A 22,248-nucleotide genomic window follows, 5' to 3' on the forward strand; every position below is an offset into this window, starting at 1 on the left:
AAACCGTCTGTTGGCTGGCATTGCAAAATTCTGTTAAAGGCGTCTTTTGTGGGGGCTTAGCGTCCGTAGATGACAATGGGTTGATAATGCTTTGCTGGTATGAAGAATTCAAAGGATAGTTTAAAATGTTGATAGTAATTTTCGAAATGTTTTAGCCCGATAACTGACCTCACTTAACTGACTCCATGGGTCAGTTTACACACACACACACAAAGTTTATTAAGATTTGAAGACAGCAACTGCTGTGAAAACCTCAAATCTTACTTGAGATTCATTTAATTTTATCCTCCCATCTACAACTAGGTTTTCCTAGTGTTCTCTTCCCATCAGGCTCTCCAGGTAGAACTTCAGTTTCGACATTAGTTCGTCTTCTCAATGTATTTCGCCGTGTGGATCGTAATAGTTTTCTGTTCGAGGCATCGATTTGGTGTCTCAGTTCGACTGTAACAAGTAAGAGAATAGATCGATTGCCAAGTTGTTTTATTTTAAATTATTCAGTAGAAGGTCACACATACACAAATTCACACCTACCATTGTGCCAACCTGCTATAGCATATGCCTCCATTCCAGAAAGGCGTGCATACATAGAAATAAAAAAAAAATATAATATAAGAAAATTAAAAATGTCAACCAGTCCTTACTTGAAGGCCAAATCGATCAGCTGAAAGGGAGAAGTTTTTACTCAGCTAACTGGGGAAAATCGTCATTCCTACTTTATTTGTGTATATACGTTCCAAATTCAAGGTCTATGTAAAACTTTAAGATTTTTTTTTGTTTTATATCTGCTCTATAACGAGATAAAATCAGTCTGCAAAAAATCTAACCGTGAGCCACATTTTTGACAGCATTTTTTTATGATACAAGAAACAGGAACATGGGATGCCCTTCTTACACTGCACTGGTTTGAAAAAGGTGCATTCAATTTATATTTCATATGATTTGGGTACGGCTTCATTGCACGTTTTAAACATTACAGACGGATTATCTTATGCCACAAGAGATCAATCTTGGGGTGGATATCTCGTAGGTTATTTAACGATGCTGCGTGAACCGCGGAGATAGATTTCAGTCGGTGAATTTCAAATTCTCGGTTGTGGCCTGCACCAGGGAAATTTCCTGGTTTTAACTTGTAGGAACTGAGGAAAATATTCTCAGGTTAGTAGGATTTGTGGTTCTCACGGGGACGGGTCCTGAGATGGATGTCTTCTTGGTAGAAGTTTACCAGCGTTTCAGAGGTCCTTGTTGCCTCTGTCATCAGGATGATGAGTTACTGATCCCTGCAACCCAGAAGACAGTAAGTCTTCAGTCGTCTGTGATGACATTGATGCATTCTAGACGGCGATAGAGAAATCTGGAATGGTGTCTGCTTGTAGTGCGACTCATCACAGCGATTTGGTGTTTTAGACACCGCGATGCAAATCAATATATTTCTATGTGGTTTTGTATAGCCTGCAGACAAGACGCAATATGGGGGTGTCACACATCACGCCGTCTACGCGCGTGAATTGTCCAGCACGAAGATGATGTGGTTTGATTTTTGACCGAAATTTACATTTCATTGTTTTGTCAGTAATAAATCGCTCAATTTGCTCACTCAGGAACGAAATCGCTTTAATCATTATTTACTGCGTTTGAGTGAAAATTAAGATAGACCGCGCAGTTTAAAGAAAGAATTAGGATGTGTGAACTTTTTTTTAAAAAAGAAGTAGGACCGCGTAGTTTTTGCGCTGAACTTTTCAATGCAAATAAACTTTCCAGCACGCCATAGTTTCGAAGCTGACCTCGGCATAAGGTTATAAGTTCGCGGAAGTACTTGGTTTCTGAGACCACAGGTTGGGTTACAGATCAGGTCATTTTATTCTCGTGTTTACTGTTGGTAGCTCTAAGTAATTTCCGCCTTTCATGGAATCGGAAGGTTATTTACAGTGTACATAAGAATCCGCCGTTGATTCCTGTCCTGAGCCAGTTGAATCCACATAACCTACTTGTTTAATTTCCATTTTAGTATTATCCCCCCGTGTACTCGTTCGTGTTCCTAAGTGGTTTAATCGTTTAAGATTTTACCACACGGATGTTACGTGTTTTCAAAACTGAGATTTTCGCTGGACAGATATAATTTTCCATTTGTTAGCCTTTCGTAATGAATTGTCCCCCGCTTTCAAAAGTGGTCGTACTGAACTGTTAAGTTATGCCAGGGTATTTATATTTATTTAGTGTTCTGTCTGACGACAGGTCCATATGAACAGGATCCTTCCATCCTTTTCTCGGACTGGGACCTGTTCATATACGTTCTTGGCAGATGATGCAGAAGTGGTTTGCCATTGCCTTCTTCTGTGTGTGAATGGAGTAATTGTTGGGATGCCACGGAGGAAAACTCCGTGTTGCCTAGACCACGGCCTTGCCCAACACAAGTTATAAATTCGGGCAACGCCGGGAATCGAACCCGAGACCCCCAGGATTACAAGACCAGCGTTCTAACCGCTAGACCACCGTGGCGGTCATGCCAGGGTAGGCTTAGTTATTATTAACAAAGTCACACACACAGAGATATATAGATAATAAGAGCTAGATTCAGCACGGCGTGTATCCTCGTTCGTAGCAGATAAGAGGTTAAATATTTATGTTTGAATCTACTTCAGTCATAGTGCCTTGTTCGTTATATTAACACTTGTTGTTTCTCAGTCTGTCCCATTTGAATCTATGACTTTACCTTGAAACAGAGGAAGAACGTTTCCTTCCTTATCCCTCTTTATTAACCGCACGCCATCTTGTTCGACGCAATGTTCTCTTTGTGTTAGACAACTATCGTTCAGTACTCGTCTGTTGTTATTTGTTGTCATTGGAATTTTCCATTGAATGTCACGTGATCCGGGGTTTGAGCCAGAGACCTTCTGATTAGTTGCACACGTCCAGTGCGCTGTTGATTGTATTTGAGTTGTGTAAGGGAGGCTTTTTCCGGTAATGCTAAAAGTAATTGACGCTTAATATGCTCTTGTGTGAACATCAATCTTTACCAGAAATTTTGTAACAATTTGACATCGTTTCCTTGGAGAATGGATTCAACATTTCCTTGTTGAACAGAAGACATTAGTGGTAATTTTTGTCATATCCTGTATACTTGAGACTGGCCTTCCAGCGGTTTGCCAATGAAACCGTCTGCTGCGATTTCAGACCGTGTGTTTGCTTTCTCTCACGAGTGAACCGCATTTAATTTCCAGTATTCATAAAGGCCTTCCTGTCAAAAACAGTGGCGCGTATAATTTCTGAAGAACTGGTTCCTTTTCTTTTGCTCTCTATTATATCTCATTTCCGTATTTTTATTATTTCGCATGTTTATAATCTGTCATAAGCCAGCTGTTCCCTTGATATTTATACTTTCGATGTTAACATTTGACGTCACAATTTTTAAAATATCAACACTCAGGAAACACGCCAGATTAGGTCTCATTAAAATACAGCTACTCTATCGAAACTCCTATATAAGAGTGAATATTGGACACTGGTCGAAGGAATTTATCAGAAGTGTTACAATCGAAACATGTAGTCGATTTATAATCAAATGTTATGTAATTTTTTTTATAGATTACAGACGGTAATTTTAACAGGATTTTGAATTTTCTGATGCTTGGTGAGGTTTAAGTTTTCACGGCGGTGAATAAGAAAATGGCAACCTTGTGGGATATTGCTTCGGATAGCCTCGCAGCCTCCATCATCAGGTCGGTGATTATAGAATCGTCCGTCAGTTTGTACGAATATCTCATACTAATGTAATTTTCATCTCTCAGCACTGTTTTCGCAGACGAAGGTAAGACTTCCATTGGAGTGGGATATTTTAACCTTGAAGTTAAGTGTTTTTAATTTATGCTAGAATGGGGATTTTGAAAAGTCATCCCAGATACGTCTTCAGTAATAAAATAGTGCGGTAGATCATGACATTCTTGCCTTGTCTGGAAATAGATGACAAATTCAGTGGTGCATTAACCGCGAAAAGTTGTCATTTTTTGTTACGCCGAGAGACGTCTTCACGGTGACGCGCTCCATGTCCTTGGTGTGCCAGACACCTGTTTCTCTCAAGGGTAAATCGTGTGAAGAATTCTGCACCATCATGGACAATAAAATTTTACCCGTCTCTCTCACAAGATGGAAACAGCGGAAATTGAGAATAATCTGCGCACCTCTTACATGATCTGATTTTCGAGTCATATTTTAGTCATGAAGATGGAAGCAGTATGTTACTTCGAAACGTTGGTGTCTTGTCTACTAGTCCATAAGGCGTCACGTCCCAGAAGATCTATACTTCGAAATCTTCAACGCAGTAAGGACAATAATTCTCATAAATTCCTGCGGTTTTCAGATTTTACGATGACAAACTATGATCCGGGATAGCTCAGTCAGTATAGTGACTAGCTACGGGCTGGACGACCGGGGTTCGATCCCCGACGGGGGCAGAGGATTTTTCCTCTAGCCTCTGGGGCCCACCCAGTCTCCTCTACAATGGGTACCGGGGTCCTTTTCCAGGGGTAAAGCCGGCCGGGGCGTGATGCTGACCACTCACCCCCATCTAGTGCCGAGGTCAAGGAAGAGAGGAGCTATACCCCCACTCCCCCCAAGCGCCTACATGGCGCATAGTGGGACAAACTTTACTTTACGATGACAAACTATTTGGCTATAACCACTTTTCTGATTAGTTAGCACTCGCGAGTTCTACCGTGGACGATCACAGTTCGATTGAGGAACCACAGATTGGCTATCCTCGTTAATTGTTTTATGAGGTTTCCTTCCAGACAAATACCACGTAAGGACATTAACTTAAACCACGACGACACCTTCCTCCTCAAGTCCAATTTATCATTTCTGATGACGGACGCAGCGTATTTGTACAAAACAGATAATCACCGACAACTTTCGTAACAGTCTCCGTCTTTTTATACAGGAATGTCGATATTTGAGGTTTAATTTCTTAAAAAAGGAGCTCGCTACAAGCGGTGGTTTGTTGGTTTTAGGTCTCGAGTATTATTCCATTGTGGGCCGTGTTTGTAGCTTGGCACGCGTCCAGCCTGTAATTCAGAAATAGTAATACGTTGTGCAAGGCATCTAGAATGTATGTGGTTTGTGATATTCTTCCTTTGTTTCAACAGCTGCTTAGACACTTTCGTAATGAGGGGAAAAAACCCCCTGAAACCTTGCGTCGAGTTGCAATCCGTGGTCGAGAGGGAAACTCCTTGTACTCGCCTTTTAAATTTCTTGGTGATTACCCCTTTTGTTACAAAAGATTTGATAGGCATTCTGTCTCTTTTCGGCTCCGTTTTGTATTTTAAACAATAACAATTTTAACAGTTTATATGTTTAAAAATGTTTCGGATTAATTTCTAATAAAATAATAATCAAACACGAACAATTATTTAATTATCGTTTGCAGTCATAGAGCCGAGTTCTCTGAGGTTTCTATCTATTCCATGCAGAATGCTTGTACACTCATGACGTGTCCAACAGGTGACGTGACATCATCACACGTCCGGTGGAGAGCACTTGAGGTCACAATTGGGATAAAGTTCACCTGTCTCTGCCACACTGACCCCACCCACCACGTGACATCCTCCATAATATTATCACATCAGTTAATCAATACAATTAATCTGTAGCGTATAAATGAAACACGGCCCTCCTGTACACCGATATTTATTCAGTTAAAATATTTACGTTGGCCCCACGTACTATCGACGGAATGAGAACTGAATTATGTATTGAATATTTTTGCAAGCGCCTTGTTTAGAATTGAAGAACTATGGGAACATTTTGTGAATATTCATATATTTATAAACTTACGAATGGTGAGCCACTCAAATTACCTCCCTTGATAATCATCGAGATGTCGAAAGATAGAAATAAAACAGGAAATCACGTTTATAGACAGAGACAAGAATGAAAGGATTTTATGTTACAATAGATTTAACTACCTAACTAAGTAGTTGGCTTATCGAACCCGAAGGTTCATCACCGAGTTAACAAATGCCTTCCACCGGTCCCCTGTCCTGGGCCAACAAAATCCAGTCTCCTTCAACTCCTATCTCCCATAGATCCCGCCTGAGATTATCCTCCCATCTACGTCTAGGTCTCCCCAGAGGTCTCTTCCCCTCAGGCTTCCCAAATAGTGGACCCAACCAACCAGATGGCTTACAGAACCCGAAGGTTCATCACCGAACCAACCAAAGCCCTCCACCGGACCCTGTCCTGGGCCAACAAAATCCAGTCTCCTTCAACTCCTATCTCCCATAGATCCCGCCTGAGATTATCCTCCCATCTACGTCTAGGTCTCCCCAGCGGTCTCTTCCCCTCAGGCTTCCCGACCAATACCCGGTGCACACCTCTTGTCCCATCCATGCGCGCTACATGCCCAGCCCATCTCATTCTTCTCGACTTAATCACCCTGACAATACTGGGGGAGGAGTACAGATTTTTAAGTTCGTCTCTAATAGAATTATGTTGATTTAATTTCAATTAATTGAACGTAAATGGTTATGATTTCGTTTTTGAAATCCTGATAAACTCCAATAATACCTAAAGACAGTTTTCTGCATCCACCACCGTTACCGACTTACCACCCCCCCTTCCCAACCACCTCAATCAACTCCACACCATCAACCAACCCCTTCCTTTTCAACTCCACCTTCTTAGTTCACCATACTAATATGGGTAAGCTGCTTAAGACACGTTCGATTATTTAGCGAAGTGTGCAACATGAAATACGTATACGAATTAATTAATAACTATTAGTTTCGAGAACCACCCTGAAGATTACCAGTTGAGGTCGAGGTCGAAACGTGTAGGGGAATTTTTAATTATCATCAAGAATTGTTGTATAGACGGACTGTCAACCTAACCCTAAAACCGCGATTGATGTTAAAAGTGACTGAGGTTACCAAGAGTCGGCTGTTGTCAAACACTCAAAAGGATACTGAGAAAACACAAGAAAATCATATAAGAAGTTAGTATTTACAAATTACAAAATGCAGACAGATTGTTAGTAGTAACGCGATACAGTGTCGTGTTATGAAACATGAAATAATACATTATAATGGTCTGGAAACTAAGTGTTCTGTCATTGAGAGCGACAAATACCGACAAGTGACAGAAAATCGCCCTTGAAGATGTGGATGATCCCGAGGTTTGCAGTAAATAATTAAGTTAAATCAATTTATTAGGATGCATGACAAACAAGGCCAATTGCAGTCAGGCACAAAACAGTAGTCAATAATTATGGTTAAATACATAAACAACATACACGATAGAACGCTGGCCTTGTAATCCTGGGGTCTCGGGTTCGATTCCCGGCGGTGCCCGAATTTATAACTTGTGTTGGGCAAGGCCGTGGTCTAGGCAACACGGAGTTTTCCTCCGTGGCATCCCAACAATTACTCCATTCACACACAGAAGAAGGCAATGGCAAACCACTTCTGGATCATCTGCCAAGAACGTATATGAACAGGTCCCAGTCCGAGAAAAGGATGGAAGGATCCTGTTCATATGGACCTGACATCAGACAGAATACTAAATAAAATAATAATAATATTTCTCTTAAATCTTAGTACGAGCCCAGTTAATTCTGGTTTGTAACAGACCGTCGCCTATGTAACACAAAAAGCTGTTTTCCTCCAGACATGCCAACTTGTGAGCTTGGAATGAAATTCCCTTTTCGGCGGATCAGTAATTTGAGGGTTATGTAGGACTACAGGTAAAAGGAATGACGAATCCGGCTTCACCGACATCTTTTTATGTCTAATTCTTCTTTCGCATCGATTTCTTTGTCCCATCAATGCAAACAAATGCTCCATTTTTGTATCCCTTACGACTGAATTCCAAGGACGGAGGAATAACCCCATTTGTCACTCGGATTAACATCTTGCGGTTAAGGGAACTTCTAGGGAGTGTCTCCATGTGATTGTGGGTGCTTATTTGCAATACGATGTATTATACCTCAGTAGTAATTTTCCACGTCTCCCTTCAGTTTCTGACTTTGTGGTGGTTTAGTAACCTTCAATATGAAATCATGCAGGCAGGACAGTCTTAAGTGGTTCGTGGTCTGCGATGTGTCATTCCGCTGTGCTCAAGTGCGCTGGTAAACAATTCTATGGCAGGTGGTGTCTGGGCTGTTGTAAATGCGGCATTGAATCTTCGGGTTTTGTAAAAGGTATAAAAATTTCTCGATCACTTGAGTGTCTGTGAGCTCAAGAGAGACTCTTGTATCGGGTTACTGAGGCAATACGAGCAGACCATTAAGAAATAATACCGGGAGGATGTCGCGGTTAACAATTTGCAAATTTATGGAGTTTCCAGCGTTGACTCAGGGCCCTATGCGTGCGAAAACGGAATAGATGAAAGATTGAATCAGAAGAAATTAGACCCTCATAAAAACATGTTTACAGGCCCGCGTTCTGGCCACGTACGTGTTAAGAGATGAAAGGATGATCTTGAAATACATCACAAACAACGTTGGGTGTGATGAATCAACTGATGTGTTATTACAGTTAATTTTTTTTTTATTATTATTATTAGTGTTCTGTCTGACGACAGGTCCATATGAACAGGATCCTTCCATCCTTTTCTCATCTCGGACTGGGACCTGTTCATATACGTTCTTGGCAGATGATCCAGAAGTGGTTTGCCATTGCCTTCTTCTGTGTGTGAATGGAGTAATTGTTGGGATGCCACGGAGGAAAACTCCGTGTTGCCTAGACCACGGCCTTGCCCAACACAAGTTATAAATTCGGACACCGCCGGGAATCGAACCCGAGACCCCAGGATTACAAGGCCAGCGTTCTAAACGCTAGACCACGCGATAAATTTCTTAGATACCTGAAGAAATGTAATCATGTCAATATTCTAATTGTTTAGTGGAGTCATTTAATTGTGTAGGATTTGAGGTTCTCACCTCTAAAGACGTCTGTCTTCTGGGTTGTTTCGCCGTGTAGTCTGGCAGAAGTTTACCGACGTTTCAGAGGTCCTTGCTACCTCCATCAACCCTGATGATGGGGGTAAACGTTGCTGAACTTCTATCATACCACACGGCCCTTCAACCCAGAAGAAGGCAGTCATCTTCATTTAAATGTCTCTTAAATATTCTCCTACAGTTTTCCAAGAATTTGTAGCTGCCAAACGCAAGTTTTGTCCCTGGGTTCAGTAGACACTTTGTTGCATGTTCTGTCTTATATTACGGAACTAAAAGTTTCTGATTACTGAGACCACGACGTAAGTAGAAGGACTTGAAGTAACAAATCGGACATTCAGTGAATTTAGAAGGTCGAAACTACAATCGCAATTGTACTCTGCAAGTGTTAAGAATCGAGTAAGGTCAAATTGGACTTTGAAAGGTGAGGCAGTGAAGGAAACGAACTGCATGCATTTTTATTTAATTACGCCGTGCAGTGTTTGAATCATAAGAGCAGAACCGACGTCTTTTGACCGGGTCTTATCTTATTACGAGGTGCGATCGGAAAGTTTCAAGACTGCGCCTATTCAAAAACCCGTACACTTATCTCAGGTATTAAATTCATCCATCACCCTCGAAGTAGTTCCCCTGGGAGTGAACACAACGATCCCAGCGCCGCTGCCAAGCCTGGAAGCATCCCTGGAAATCTTTCTTTGTCAGCCTGTCAAGCACCATCTGCGATTCTGCCTGAATCTCTTCTATCGTCTCAAATCTCCTTCCCTTTAGCTGAATTTTCATCTTTGGGAAGAGGAAGAAGTCACACGGCGAATAAGGAGGGTGCGGGATGACGGCCATGGTGTTTGATGCCAAAAACTGCCGAACTTTGAGGGCGGTGTGCGCTGGCGCGTTGTCATGATGCGTCGCATGTGGAGTTCTTCCTTTAGAATCAGCTGACAGGTCCCATAGCCTATCCCAACAATGTCGCACAAGTCGTTGATGGTACGACGTCGATCTTCGTGAATGGCCTGCCGAATCTTCGTAACATTTTCGGGCGTTGTGCTCGAAGATGGTCGTCCAGAACGCTCGTCATCATCGACAGAGGTTCGGCCATTTTTAAAACGTGAATGCCACACAAAAGTTTGTGCACGACCCATTGCGGACTCCCCAAATGCTTGCTTTAGCATTTCATAGGTTTCCGTAGCCGTTTTGGCGAGTCTTTGGCAACATTTGATGCACACGCCATTCCGAAATCGCAGGAGGGTCGGTGTAATGCACTACCAAAACGCCCGTAACTAAGAAACAAATGCTAATTCGATGATGCTGGTTGGCACACTGATTCATTATGAATGTAGGCCGCATCCCCTAGCGGCAGAAGCTCGTACTACATCCGGGTCGCCCTCTATTGATACAGTCTTAAAACTTTCCGATCGCACCTCGTACGGTGAGTCCGAAGATGGCTGTCTTCTGGGTTGTAGCGCCCTGTAGTCTGGTAGACATTCATCGACGTTTCAGAGGTGCTTGCTAGGTTTTTAATCAGTGCGATACAACCCAGAAGGCAGCCATCTTAATGATAAAGTGACAGAGGGGCGGACTTCAGAGTTTGTAGCGACTGAAACATCTCAGGAATCGCTTTGTTGTAGCCCGTAGATCGCCATTTTTTTTGTTCGTAATTCGCTACCATATAGACGGTCATTGATCTCTGAGTTTTAAGTTTGTTTTATATCCTTGTCTTATTTTTTTTAGACTACGATTTATAACCCCGCAAATTCTGTCAAATTAGTTGGTGCCTACTTCGCCATACCAAATACCTAGAAATCTCAGCGTGTATGGAGTTTTTTAGTGTTAATTTGGTTACCTGGAACCAGTTCTTACCACAGAAGTGCGTCTACCTTTGATGCCTTCTACTTTATTCTCTTCTTGGGGTATTTCCAAGTTTTTCTGGTTTGCTGTGACATTTGCGCCAGTAACCTGGCAATCTCCAAACGTGAGAGGAGAAACAAGACAGGATGGCTGTCTTCTGAGATGTTGCACCGACGTTTCAGAGCTTCTTACTGCCTCCACCTTTAGGGTGTTGACGCCTTGATGACGGAGGCAGGTACGGACTGAATTATTAAATATTATTATATGAGCTCCGGCTTAAAAGGGCTAACGAACTGCATCCACAAATGTATCATGATTATTTCATACGTCAGCCAGACTGGTGTAGGACAACGCACGGTGGTGCTGACTTCAACGTGTCTTAGGACTTTGAGGAGTGTAATCGAGTCTGGGCGAAGTTTACATCTCTCAACATCGTAACAGTGTAGAGCTCTGTCTTACTCTCGCCGAAAGAAGATAGTAATTTTCTGTGATACTTCAAAGAACGTTCTTCTGAGTCTTGTTTGTTGAATAACACACAGTTGTAAAGAGTGGCTGTAAAATTGTAATGCCAGTTCTCATTACCACTTATGAGACTTTCTTGGGCAGTTCACTGCGTTTATGGTTGAGACTAATTAAAGACATCGAAAAGTGGGTCATTATCACAGCCAGCGGTCTGACTTAACTGGCAGCCTTTCACTGCAACGCCAGTAGCCATGTTTCACACAGCAGTGACTCTTCATTGTGGTAGGATTTGAGATTTTCGCGGCGGTACATCCGAAGATGGCTGCCGTCCGGGTAATAGTGGCTATGAGTAATCGTCGCCCTGATGATGGAGGCAGCAAGGACCTCTGGAAGTTGGTAAACTTCTACCAGACTACAAGGTGCCACGACCCAGAAGGCAGCCATCTTGTTACTTCTGCATGCTTTGCGTCTTATCCGGCGTTAAACATCGATGGTGAATGAGGAAATGCCCGTGGGTAGTCGATGTTTTTGGAAAGGAGGTTACATATAGTTAGTGTGGCTCCTTTCACTGTTATTGGTTGAAAGTCATTGATACTTTCCAGGCAGGATATCTAGTCACCGGTCCGAGATTCGAACCCAGGAACTGCTGATAGGAAGCGACGTTCGATAAATTACACAAACTACGCGTTTGGAAAATTCTGTGGACTTCAAATGTCTGTCCCAGTTGAATCAATGGCTGTGTCCTGGAACAGACAGCAGAGATCCAGGGTCTTTTATTGTTTAACACGCGGCTCCCATTTGATAGATGAGCGCAGTTCATACAAAAAATTCTCTTGACATTATTATCGGGTTGGTGTTTTATAAAGCGAGTCGTTGAGAAGCTGATGGTCGCTCGGTTAATCATGAAATCCTCCGCATCAGAAGATTTTGAGCCAGATGAATCCAGTCAGGACCAGAGACTGGTCTGGAGACGTTGGCAATGGCAAAACACGAAATAACAGAAAGTTAAGACACGAAAATCTGCCGAGTTCGCGGGGTTTTAATTACTTTTCCTTAATTGCGGGGCGGTTAGAACGCTGGGGTCTCGGGTTCGATTCCCGGCGGTGCCCGAATTTATAACTTGTGTTGGGCAAGGCCGTGGTCTAGGCAACACGGAGTTTTCCTCCGTGGCATCCCAACAATTACTCCATTCACACACAGAAGAAGGCAATGGCAAACCACTTCTGGATCATCTGCCAAGAACGTATATGAACAGGTCCCAGTCCGAGAAAAGGATGGAAGGATCCTGTTCATATGGACCTGTCGTCAGACAGAACACTAAATAATAATAAGATGAGGTGGTCTAGCGGTTAGAACGCTGGCCTTGTAATCCTGGGATCTCGGGTTCGATTCCCGGCGGTGCCCGAATTTATAACTTGTGTTGGGCAAGGCCGTGGTCTAGGCAACACGGAGTTTTCCTCCGTGGCATCCCAACAATTACTCCATTCACACTCACACAGAAGAAGGCAATGGCAAACCACTTCTGGATCATCTGCCAAGAACGTATATGAACAGGTTCCAGTCCGAGAAAAGGATGGAAGGATCCTGTTCATATGGACCTGTCGTCCGACAGAACACTAAATAAAAAAATAAAAAAATAATTGCGGTGTTAAAGCTGAAACGAATTCTGGAGGACATTGATGATCTCGTGTCGGGATACCAAGAAGCCAGAGTGCGTCGCACAGAATAGCCCGCCGTCGCCAGCAAAAAGCAGCAACAAGAATCTTGCCTTAACCCCCAGGTCCATATGTCAAATGAACGCGCGTCGCGAAACTCAGATTCACGTCACGTTCGTGAGTGCAGACCAAGGACGGAGCAGCTAAAGCTTTCACGACGCACAACGCAGCGCAAATGCATTTCGTATTTCATGGTGACTGTAACCTGTGTGTTTTTGTACGGAATGTACCAGGTACATTTCGATGCTTTCCGTACGAGATATACGAGCAGATTAGCTTAGTGGGAACGATCCACATTTGTATGTTTGAAGGTATCTGTATTTATAATACGCACCTCGTTACTACCAGGAACAATAATCTCGCTGAGGTTTTCCTTGGTCTTTCCAGACGAACGTGTCATCATCATCATCTTTGATTTGGTCATCCTGATACTATTTTAAGAGGAGCAATGTTTTAAGGTCACGGAAACAGTGACACGTGTTATATTCATGTGGAATGAACGTTCCGTAGAAGTTGCGAGGGCGAAAGGTTTGGACATTAACTACCCGAGCCCGAATTTCTTTTATTCTAGCCCGAAAGAAGCCCGATCTATTTACAATCTGACCAGACTATCGAATCGTTAACACATTCTTCTTTTAATACATAAATGCCAATAATCCTTGATCGGATTGTTTAACGACGCTGTAAGAACATCTGAGGTTATTCTGGTGTTTGAGGGATGACGGTACATTGGTATCGAACGTTAAGTTTGCGAGGCGCTACGAAAATCCACGAGAAATTGAAGCCCGACTGTGTCACGTGCATAAGACGAGCTAAGCTACGGATAATTTTTTCTTTGTGAGAAAGGAGTGGCTCGAGAGAGGCCCGAAGTGTTCTATGCGACGTTTGACGGCTGTCATTTGACCCAGGCGAGGACAAGTCCCGTGCAGAATCCTAGTACGAGGTGCGATCGGAAAGTTTCCAGACTGCGCCTATAAAAACCCGTACACTTATCTCAGGTATTAAATTCATCCATCACCCTCGAAGTAGTTCCCCTGGGAGTGAACACAACGATCCCAGCGCCGCTGCCAAGCCTGGAAGCTTCCCTGGAAATCTTTCTTTGTCAGCCTGTCAAGCACCATCTGCGATTCTGCCTGAATCTCTTCTGTCGTCTCAAATCTCCTTTCCTTTAGCTGAATTTTCATCTTTGGGAAGAGGAAGAAGTCACACGGCGAATAAGGAGGGTGCGGGATGACATATAAGGTGACAGGAGATAGGTGGGACTCCATACTTTGTACTCTGCACCGCATAATTCTAGAATGATTAAATCAAGTAGGATGGACGGGTCATACAGCACGCATGGAGTAGTAGGAAATGCATGTAACTTAGTGGTTGGCAACCCTGAAAGGAAGAGACAACTTAGAAGAGCTGGTTTTGGATCGGAGTTTGATGGTTCTTAGGGAAATCGGATTGGATTCATGTGGCTTTGGGTTACGAACCGGCGGTGAGCCTTCCGAACGCGATGATGAACATTTTGGTTCCATAAAAGGCTACCTGAGCGTAATATAAGATTTTTCAGAGAAGCACTCTGCTCCGTGGAGTTAGATATCTTATAACAAGGAAAGAAGCTGACAGTTGGTTTTATATTCTGAAAACGTTTCGGCTGCTGTGTAAAATGGGCGTTGAAGCGGTTTCTTGCATTCGAACCTTCATTTCTTCGCTGGAATCTTTTATCCACGCGTCGGACGTGATGATTGAGTCCATCATAAATTACTTTTCGAATCTACTTCATAAAGTTGTTGGTTCTTTACAGCATTTTTAATTAAACGATACCCCTTAAATACAAAATTCAGCGTTACTGGTGCGTAGAGAAGAATTTACCCCTAGGCTTTAAAAGGTTTAACAAATTAAGGAACAGGATCGATTGTTTAAGAAATTAATGAGCGTTCGTGACTTCCTGCGCATAGTTGCATAAATAGCTGTTAGATGGCAGTTGGCGTATGATCCTTCCTAGCATTAACTAGTGTTCTGTAGGCCTGTGTTTACTAGCTGAGCGACTATCAGCTTAATGACTTTGTTTTAGTGAGTTGGTTAGTTTTATGGGTTTGAAGTTTCGGCACGGTTCGATAAATTTATGATTCTGAATTTTCTAAAAAAATGTAATTTGTTAGCAGTGTGTTCTTTGGCGCACTAAATTTAATAAAATTCATTTTTGTTGTAATCGTGTACCATAGGTTGGAAAATATTATTATTGATTCTGCACTGCGATGAATTTGTGTAAGAAAGCGATGTACGTAGCAGAGAATCCTTCTTATTCAGCTGTCCTCTGGGGTGTTCCAGTTTAGACTTTTTCCTGAAGCTTTTAACCTCTGTGACATCTGCTAGTATTTATTTTTTACACAGACTGTAATTAATCACTGAAAGTTGTTAAAACACTGACGTAGAATTTCCTAAAATATTATTTGTATAACGTTTAGTTGTAGGAGGTTTGCTGCTGGAAACGGCGAGTGGTAATTACCATATAACCCTCGAAAGGCCAGTGGTAACTATGTGTACCACATTTTTTTTTTAAAGAGTCACAAACTGAGCATTTTGCCCGAAAAATTTATACATGGATTCCTCACAATGAACATCGACTTTTCCTCGGACAGGATTGTCTACGTCGTCTGTGTAATGTAGACGAAGTGTGTTTTCTCCGCGGTACGGGCTGGATTTTTTTAATAGTATTTAGACGAGTATTGGCTTCAGATGTTTAAGTAGGACGGATGAATGTGTGGAGTGTTAAGACACTGAGCGGATTTAACTTGTTGAAGGGAATCCTTCCTGTATTAGCACAGCGGGACTGAACAAATTCATTCCGATATCTAATTTATTGATTTTCTGCATTGATCAACCACAGTGTGATTTAGATGTAAAAGTGTTCTTTTACGGTATCCGCAAGGTATTCCGGTCATCTGGCGTAATTTGTTTGCATTTAGATTGAAACAGATTTGTAGAGTCCGTTCCGTGGAAGATACTATCCCAGTAACGCCGGCTTCGATGCAGAAATTTGTTGTAGTATGACTGAGGAGGAATGAGCCGGGATAGCTCAGTCGGTATAGTGACTAGCTACTGGCTGGACGGCCGGGGTTCGATCCCCGACGGGGGCAGAGGATTTTTCCTCTAGCCTCTGCGTCCAGACCGGCTCTGGGGCCCACCCAGCCTCCTCTACAATGGGTACCGGGGTCCTTTCCCGGGGGTAAAGCCGGCCGGGGCGTGATGCTGACCACTCACCCTCATCTAGTGCCGAGGTCAAGGAAGAGAGGAGCTATACCTCCACTCCTCCCAAGCGCCTACATGGCGTGTAGTGGGACAAACTTTACTTTAATTATGACTGAGGAGGGTAACAACATTCAGTGAGAGATGCAATGCAAGTTAACCTTCACAACTTAAGTTCCGGTTTAGTGCTTTTCCTTCAATCGGGCCAGGAATATACATTTTATTACCCAAAAGTTACGTTTGATTTTATGACTCGTATCTATTCTGTTATTTCTGTATTAAATATACGTAATCTGAGTTGTGAAGCAATCACTAAACTGAGGGGCAAATCAACAAAGAAACTATTTCTGTGTGATCTGCAGAAATAATTGAGGAATCGAGATTTCGCTGGGAAGGCGTCGTGTGGTGTTTCTGTCTAAAAAAAATGCAAGTGTTAAGTACCTCTGGGCCACGTGATTTAGGTTAACTTTGTAACAACTCGCTTACTGCTTCGTTTCTGTTATTTGAGTAAGCGTTTTGTGCTACAGATCTGAAATGAAAGATGTAATAAAACACTTTTAAGTGATTCTCATTACTTTTATTGAAATAAAAACGACAAACAAATATTTATATGAAGTTTCTACTAACTTCCTCTCCGTATTTAGAATATTCAATTGTGAGCTTTTCCCCCACAAAATATACTGCAGTTTTACTTCACAGTGTTTCATTTTTATTTCTTATAAACACAACACTTTGTTTTTTGTTTTTTTTTCCACATAGAAGCACTGTTATCTACAAGTTGTTAGGTCTAAAAGCTTTGTCAGTGTATAACACTTTGTCTCCCTTTCCGTAAACACGGGATTACTCTTTTTTTAAATTTCTTAGTCCTTTAGAATTAATATGTAGTCTATTATGTATCTGCAGATATTGGAATCATCATTATGGATCTTGATGGGGTTTGATCTCATTAAAAATTCACCAGTGAGGAGCAGGGACTGTGTGTGTGTGTGTTTGTAATAGTGCATTTAAATGTGTTGGTCACTCACCAGCGGCGGGGTTTTGATAAGGGACATCTAACTTTCGAATAGATGGATGAATGAAGTATTGGGCTCAGTGGACATGGGAAATGTAAAAATGTACTCAAGGAGTCGTGTTTAAGGTGTAAGAGTGAGTGAGACAGTGGGGGGTGGAGGGAGAAGGAATGTACCAGGCACCCCAGATATTGCTTAGAGCCACAAACCTATTAACAGATGCATCACCTGCCATGTAATGTTTATGCATTTTAATAATATATTTTTGGTTTGTTTGTTTGTTGAGCAATATGAGTAGACTTTTCACCGAGGAAAATGTCGTTTTAACAAACATCCTCGTTGTACGCTCAGCACCGCACCAAGGGACGCTGAGTTGTCAGCGTCGTTTGGTACGGCGCGTTCATAGCGTCCAACAGTCAGAACAATAGACGACTGCCTGTGGCTGTCCACAGATTACTATATACAAATGTAATACCATTTTATTTTTTTATCACATATATATATATAACGTACGTACTGAGAAGGACTTTAGCCTTGTTATACAGTAAAGAATGATGAAGTGTTTTGTTGCAATGTTGGTATCCTCTTCGCCATTTCAGAAACTTATACTTCGAGGTTAAAGTCCTTCTTCGTTATTATGGTGGTAGCTATAAGCTATTACATCCCGTATATGAAAAGTGGCCTAAACAATATTAATAATGTAGACTCGATGCTACAACTCTGTGATTAACTACTGTGAGATTGAAAACAATGTTTCGTTCATTTGGATAGAATACGTAAAGTTATTTACATTCAGGTTTCGTATCGTTTTGTGATGTTCCAGAAGGTTTAAGCAAGACAGAGCGGGCAGCTGCTACTGCATTGCTCTGTGGTGACAAAAGCCTAGTTTTTTAAATGTAATTACATGTTATGGAATCAATAAAATAGGACTAGATATATTCTAGATATAAATTAATAATAACATTCCGATTTATTTTTTCATTCCTTCTTTCGCTGCTGAATGGTGTATGAAGTGTTCTTAAATGGTGCCATATGTAATGTTAGTTTTTGTTTATAAGTAGACAGAAACGTAAGAAAAATTCTGTCACCGTCAATTTTTCTTTTGTGCGACAGTGACACATGTTAAAATTTTTTGAAACGCTTTATATCAGTTTCTTGCTGTGAAGTTGAAGTGACACTTCGTATAATAACGATGACGATCCATAAATAATTTAAATACTCGAAATGAGGTTCTTTTGTTTTATGCAAGGAGGTGTTTACATTTCATTGCACTGGACCACGCTGAAGTGGTGGCTGCATCTTTGTAGTTTCTCCCTGTTTTATTATAAAAATGGCAGTTTTTTGAATGACGTCTGATTGAAAGTACGTCATCACAACACTCAGTTCACACCATGTCGTAGTGCTAATATATATATATATATATATATATATATATTCTTCTCTTTTGTGTCTTGTGCACTGGAATGTTTATGTGTGGTTGGCTACATTGTGGGTTTAATTTTTAAAAGTTGTATATATTTAATTATATCAAAGAGATTACTTAAAAGAATAAGTAATAGTGATTATGTTTTCAAGTGAATTTAAAATCGATTTGAGATTTTAGTTCGCAGCAGTAGGAGCATGGAAAGGTGGAGGGGGGGGGGGGGGGGTAATTCGTGAAATGCATCTGTGAAGAAACCAGAAAAAAATGTGTTCGAAACCACCACGTATATACCCCGAACTTTTAGTGTTGTCTTTTACATAACCCAAATTTTTTATATTTTAACTTCGCTTAACATGCACTCACGCGTACTGTCATTGAGAGGAATACTTCCATGCTTCCTTAAACATGAGCCAGGCGAGATTTTAGAACTAGTGGTTAATTATAAATGTTTGATTTACCATACGGCCTATTGTGTAATACACTTGATATATATACATATTTCATTTTCTTTATCTGAATCACGTTTTTAAATACATTCTTTTTTTTTGTATAAAATCATCTGTACATAGTATTTGGAGGAGGGCAGGGGGACGCTAACCACATGGAGTAAGTATTACTAGGGATTCTGTGGAGCATATGCACTGCCATCTCTTTTTTTTCTATTAGAATATTATCTCAACAATTAACAAGCCAACTCGAGATCCAGCCTCCGTCAAAACATAACACAGTCATAAACTATACGCAGACGGGAATGATAAAAAAGATGGCTGTCTTCTGGGTTGTTTCGTCGTGTAGTCTGGCAAATGTTTACCGACGTTTCAGAGGTCTTTGATGCCTCCGTCATCAAAGCGATCACCCTGACGATGGAGGCAGCTAAGACCTCTGAAACATCGGTAAACTTCTACGAGACTGCACGGCGAAACAACCCATAGGACAGCCATCTTAGTATTCACCGCCGTGAAAACGTCAAATCTTACACGGGATTAATAAAACTAGAATTTGGCGGTTCACTTGTAATTTAAAGTTACGTTACTTTAGGGCGACAAGTCAGATACAACTATTTATGCGTGTATGTATGTATATATATGTATCCACATAAACAATTGTGGTCTCAATCTATATATGTAACAGTATATTCTATATTTTAAAAATATATCGCTGAGAGAGCGAAAAATCATATTAGCTTATGCTTGCAGTAGGTCTAACGAAATGTAATCAGTACTTCTAAATCGCATACGTCGTCCTTCGTCCTTAGTCCTTAAGCTATCTCACCAACTACGTAATTTTCCATGCATACGTGTTAAGAAATCCCTCTCAGTTTGTTCCATGTTTTCTTTGCGAGAATGAGAAGTTTGCGTTGACTAGATTCACGGAAGGAAGTTGTCTACTCCATGTGTTACTCGAGGGGATGGGATAGAAAGGCGTACCAGCTATGTTTCCTTTCCTACGTCATGTTGACTCTTGATTTTGCCTCATTACAAGACAAATCGTCGCGTCTCGTGCGGAAAATAATCTCCTTGGCAACGATGAGCTTCAGAAACTGCCATTGAATTTACGCTTTCCGCGGTCCGGCTCATAATGATTGGTTGTTTCTAGTCTATGCAAGCCGACACATAACTGTTTCTAGTTCACACTACGTTTTGAACTGAATATCTTCGTCCAATCTACTAATCTTGGTTTTTCTGTATCGAGTAGAAGAATACACACTTCATTCTACATGGTTCATCGTCTACACCCATCAAAAAGTTCCATCATAGAACTCTAAAACACAGCCTGGGACAGGCAGCACTATTTCGGATGCCAGATGGAGAAGTCATTTTTCTTTTAGAATACAGCACATATTTGCAATGTGATAACCTGGCATGTTTAACTCTGATTTTTTTTGCAATTAATATACTTAAGGTCAGTGTTTTGAGAAGTGTGATAGGATTAATGCGAGGAAGTCGTGCGGTGCGGAGTCCACACCCCTACTTCTCCTCGTCGAGGAGCACCAGGTCGTCTGCTACGACGTCGCTGATGTGCAGGTAGATGATCCAGTACATGAGGTTGAAGCAGATGAAGCAGACGGGAAATACGATTCGAGAATACTTGTCGATGTCGCTGGGCGTGATTCCGTACAACTTGTTGATGTCCTTACCCGGGTGGATGAGGTGTTGGGGTGCTGGGGCCGCGGCTTCCTCGTCTGTCCGCCCGTTGATAGTGTTCTCCAGCGTACCGCCCTTCGAGTGAACCTTCGGATCGTGAACTTTGAACCGTACCTCCTGGAACAAAGGGCACGGCCCAAGCCCCGGACCACTTACAAGGTACACAACACATAAAAGACGAGGCGTTGAGCGTCGACTTGTGAGCGAGAGACTTGAATGCAGGGCAAACCACTTAAAACGCAACCCTGTCTACACGCACAAAACGATGATTTCTTGTAGCCGTATTCCTTTGTTTCTGATAGTGCACTGTTGTTTTGTCGATCGGTGAGCGTTTTGTAAGAGACGAGTACTGCCTCTGTCCCGAAAATTTCTTACCAGTCGCCTGTTTTTGTTGTCTAATTCGGTATTTACGTTTTAGGACACGCGTTGATGATTGAATCTCGTGCAGCAGCGAACTGTTTCGATTTGAAAACATTCTGCTCGTGTATATACCATGTTAGCAGCCGCGCTTCTAGCGTTACCAGTGGTCTAGTTACCAGGGTGACGCTGACTCTAGAGCCGCGGGCGAGACATGAGGGCGAACCTGTTTCTGAATCAACTTTTGTCTCGTAGTACTTGATTCTTTGTGGGTTGCATTTTAAATGGACAGTCTGTATAGAATTGATTAATGAGACGGCAACAGCATCTTTACGACGCAGTGACGTAGCCACTGGTTACTCTTAACGCGAATGAAGGTAATCGAAAAGCAAGGTTTCTGGCGCAGAAACTGTGGAGTTCGCGTTCTGTCCATGTCGATCTCCTGGGTCGTAACGCCGAGTGGACAGGTATACACAAACGTTTCGGAGGAATATACTGACTCCATCGTCAGGACTGAAAAATGTGTTCCGTCGAAAGGTCGGCACCTACGTAAAAGTTCACACGGCGTTTGAACGCAGAATAACAACAGTGACATGTCTACCAACTTGACGACTTCAAATCTGACACAGCACGTTTATTGTTCATAGTTTTTTTGTTTTTTTTATTCAGAATGAAGTCGGTGTCGTTTCATATTCATTATGGCTCCGAAAAAATTAAAGCTGTAGAAACCACGTATTGCTTTATCCAGTTCGTTTATTTATAAAGGAGATATTTCCTCTTTGCTACTGCAGGAAAAAATGCTACCGTAACTTGAATACAAATGCCGTAATACTTGCAATGAATAATGCTTTTGGAAATGTACTTGAACGTAGACAGTTTATAGATTTTTTATTTTGTTTGTAAAGTTCTCAATCTGTTGTACTTTTCGGATTAAGATGTTTTAGAACACGTACTTAATTATTTATCCACGTTAATGGAAACTGATTAAATTTAAATACTAACAGGGAGTCTCTAACTCCCTGTGAGTGACCTGTAAATACAATCGACTGACGTATATCGATTGGATCGTGACACAAATTCCTTCGACATTAGCGTGTGCTCTTTGTGGCTTACT

The 22,248-nt window shown here is 41.7% G+C and overlaps 1 protein-coding gene across 13 annotated transcripts in view; it reads right to left on the bottom strand.

Annotated features, from left to right (window-relative positions):
• Positions 1-16,762: 16,762 nt before the first annotated feature.
• Positions 16,763-22,248, bottom strand: part of Rdl (Resistant to dieldrin) — an 82,789-nt gene continuing 77,303 nt past the window's right edge. For 8 of the 13 annotated variants that reach the window (XM_022063381.2, XM_022063377.2, XM_022063380.2 and 5 more), the window contains exon 9: positions 16,763-20,894. In XM_022063381.2, coding sequence (XP_021919073.2) covers positions 20,601-20,894 — 294 coding nt within the window. In that variant the 3' untranslated portion in view covers positions 16,763-20,600. The remainder of the gene's footprint in view (positions 20,895-22,248) is intronic. The other 5 variants (XM_022063386.2, XM_022063384.2, XM_022063378.2 and 2 more) reach the window with 1 other exon arrangement.

Source organism: Zootermopsis nevadensis, unplaced genomic scaffold (genome assembly GCF_977971745.1).
Source record: "Zootermopsis nevadensis isolate Lab colony 2312 unplaced genomic scaffold, Znev_1.0 Znev_ptg000010l, whole genome shotgun sequence".
Lineage (NCBI taxonomy): Eukaryota > Metazoa > Arthropoda > Insecta > Blattodea > Termopsidae > Zootermopsis > Zootermopsis nevadensis.